We start from the raw sequence: 1,396 nt of genomic DNA on the forward strand, positions 1-1,396 counted from the left end.
CAGATCTTTATACTTGAATCGGAAGTTGTTATCGTGTAATGAGCATTTGGTCTCTTGGGATTGTACTGATTACCTCGGAAACGAATGAACGCTTTTACCCGAGTTTCCATTGAACACACGAATTTATCTATAGGCTGGATAATTAAGAGTAGACTCTTCTCTCTGATAGTCTACTTTTAATTATAACTTAAGCCTGGAGTAATTTTAATAAATACTTCACGGATGAAATCATTCGTTCTGATATCTGACAATGCTATAGGAAACTATGGAACGCCTTCGTCTGAGCGACTATTGATAAATAGAAACGCCTTTATACGTTCGACAATGAAGCGTGTAGTACTATTCATTCGATATGGTAAATGTCACAGCGAAACGATAGCCAGAGGGAAACAGATCGAATTCAGCAAATATTTAGGGACGGATGATAGGATTACAAACATATTAATCGGCTAAACAGCCAATCAGTTCCATCAGAACGGAGCAAACACCGGCATTCGCCCCAACGCCGGTCACTTAGTCTGCACGGGGGGGACCTCAGCGGCGGCGCTAGACGCGGGCGCGGGAGCGGGCTTCTTGTCGTCTTCGAGCTCGAAGGCGGCGGCCGGGAAAGACCTGTACAGCCCAGACGGCGTCTTGAACGTGATCTTAGAATGGTCATTGGGATCAAGAAGGAGCTCGCTGAGCGTGATCCAGATCAGAAGCTCTTTGGACTTAATCCCCGACAGGCGCTTCATGCGGCGATCCTCCACAAAGGCGGAGACCTCCGATGCGTAGGAAACAAGCCGCTGGACCTTTCGGAAGTTGTGCGATATCGACTTCTTCTGCCGCAGCCAGACGAAGCCCGTCTTCCTGTTGTAGCCGACTTCTTCCACATTGTCGACAGGGAGAAGACCGCGCGGCAGGTGAAGTTCTTCTAAGAGCTCGACCGTCTTCTGCTTGCACAGCTCGTCCCCCGTGTAAACCTCCGCTCCCTCGCGGTGCTCATCGATCGTCGACTGCGGCGCCATCGTCTAAAGATTGAGAGGAGAAGAGAGATTGCAACCACACGCCTATTGTTGGTCTATAGAGGCCGGGTCTGGTAGTTATTTTATAGGGCGAGAAACGCGCTGCGCCGCTCCGCGTGTATCTGCCACCCGTCGTCTCGTCTGCCGTAGATTTAATGAAGGCGCGGGGTACGTGGCTTGTCGGGAGTTGTTCGTGTTCTTGGGGGGTTCGGCGCAAGTTGCCCGCTTGTCTATTTCACGTAGTTAATTCACGCGAAACGAGAGGATTTGCTTTGAATGAGGAAGAGACCCACCCACTCTGTCGCGAGGTTGCAAAGGACTCGATCGGCGAATCGATCTGATCGGATTGGCCCATGATGCCGAACAAGGTGAGGCACGAATGAGTCCGTAGA

At 50.5% G+C, this 1,396-nt stretch overlaps 1 protein-coding gene across 1 annotated transcript; it reads right to left on the reverse strand.

The window, feature by feature from the left end:
- Positions 1–317: 317 nt before the first annotated feature.
- On the reverse strand, positions 318–1,078 carry LOC144703079 (uncharacterized). The gene has a single exon (XM_078575161.1). The coding sequence runs from the start codon at positions 1,005–1,007 to the stop codon at positions 510–512; it is 498 nt and encodes a 165-aa protein (XP_078431287.1). The 5' UTR covers positions 1,008–1,078; the 3' UTR covers positions 318–509.
- Between the last annotated feature and the right edge of the window lie 318 nt (positions 1,079–1,396).

Source organism: Wolffia australiana, chromosome 5, assembly GCF_029677425.1.
Source record: "Wolffia australiana isolate 7733 chromosome 5, ASM2967742v1".
Taxonomy (NCBI): Eukaryota; Viridiplantae; Streptophyta; class Magnoliopsida; order Alismatales; family Araceae; genus Wolffia; species Wolffia australiana.

What these genes read in the sequence shown, in the direction of transcription:
- LOC144703079 (XM_078575161.1), bottom strand. Translation starts at nt 1,007, where the DNA reads ATGGCGCCGCAGTCGACGATCGATGAGCACCGCGAGGGAGCGGAGGTT.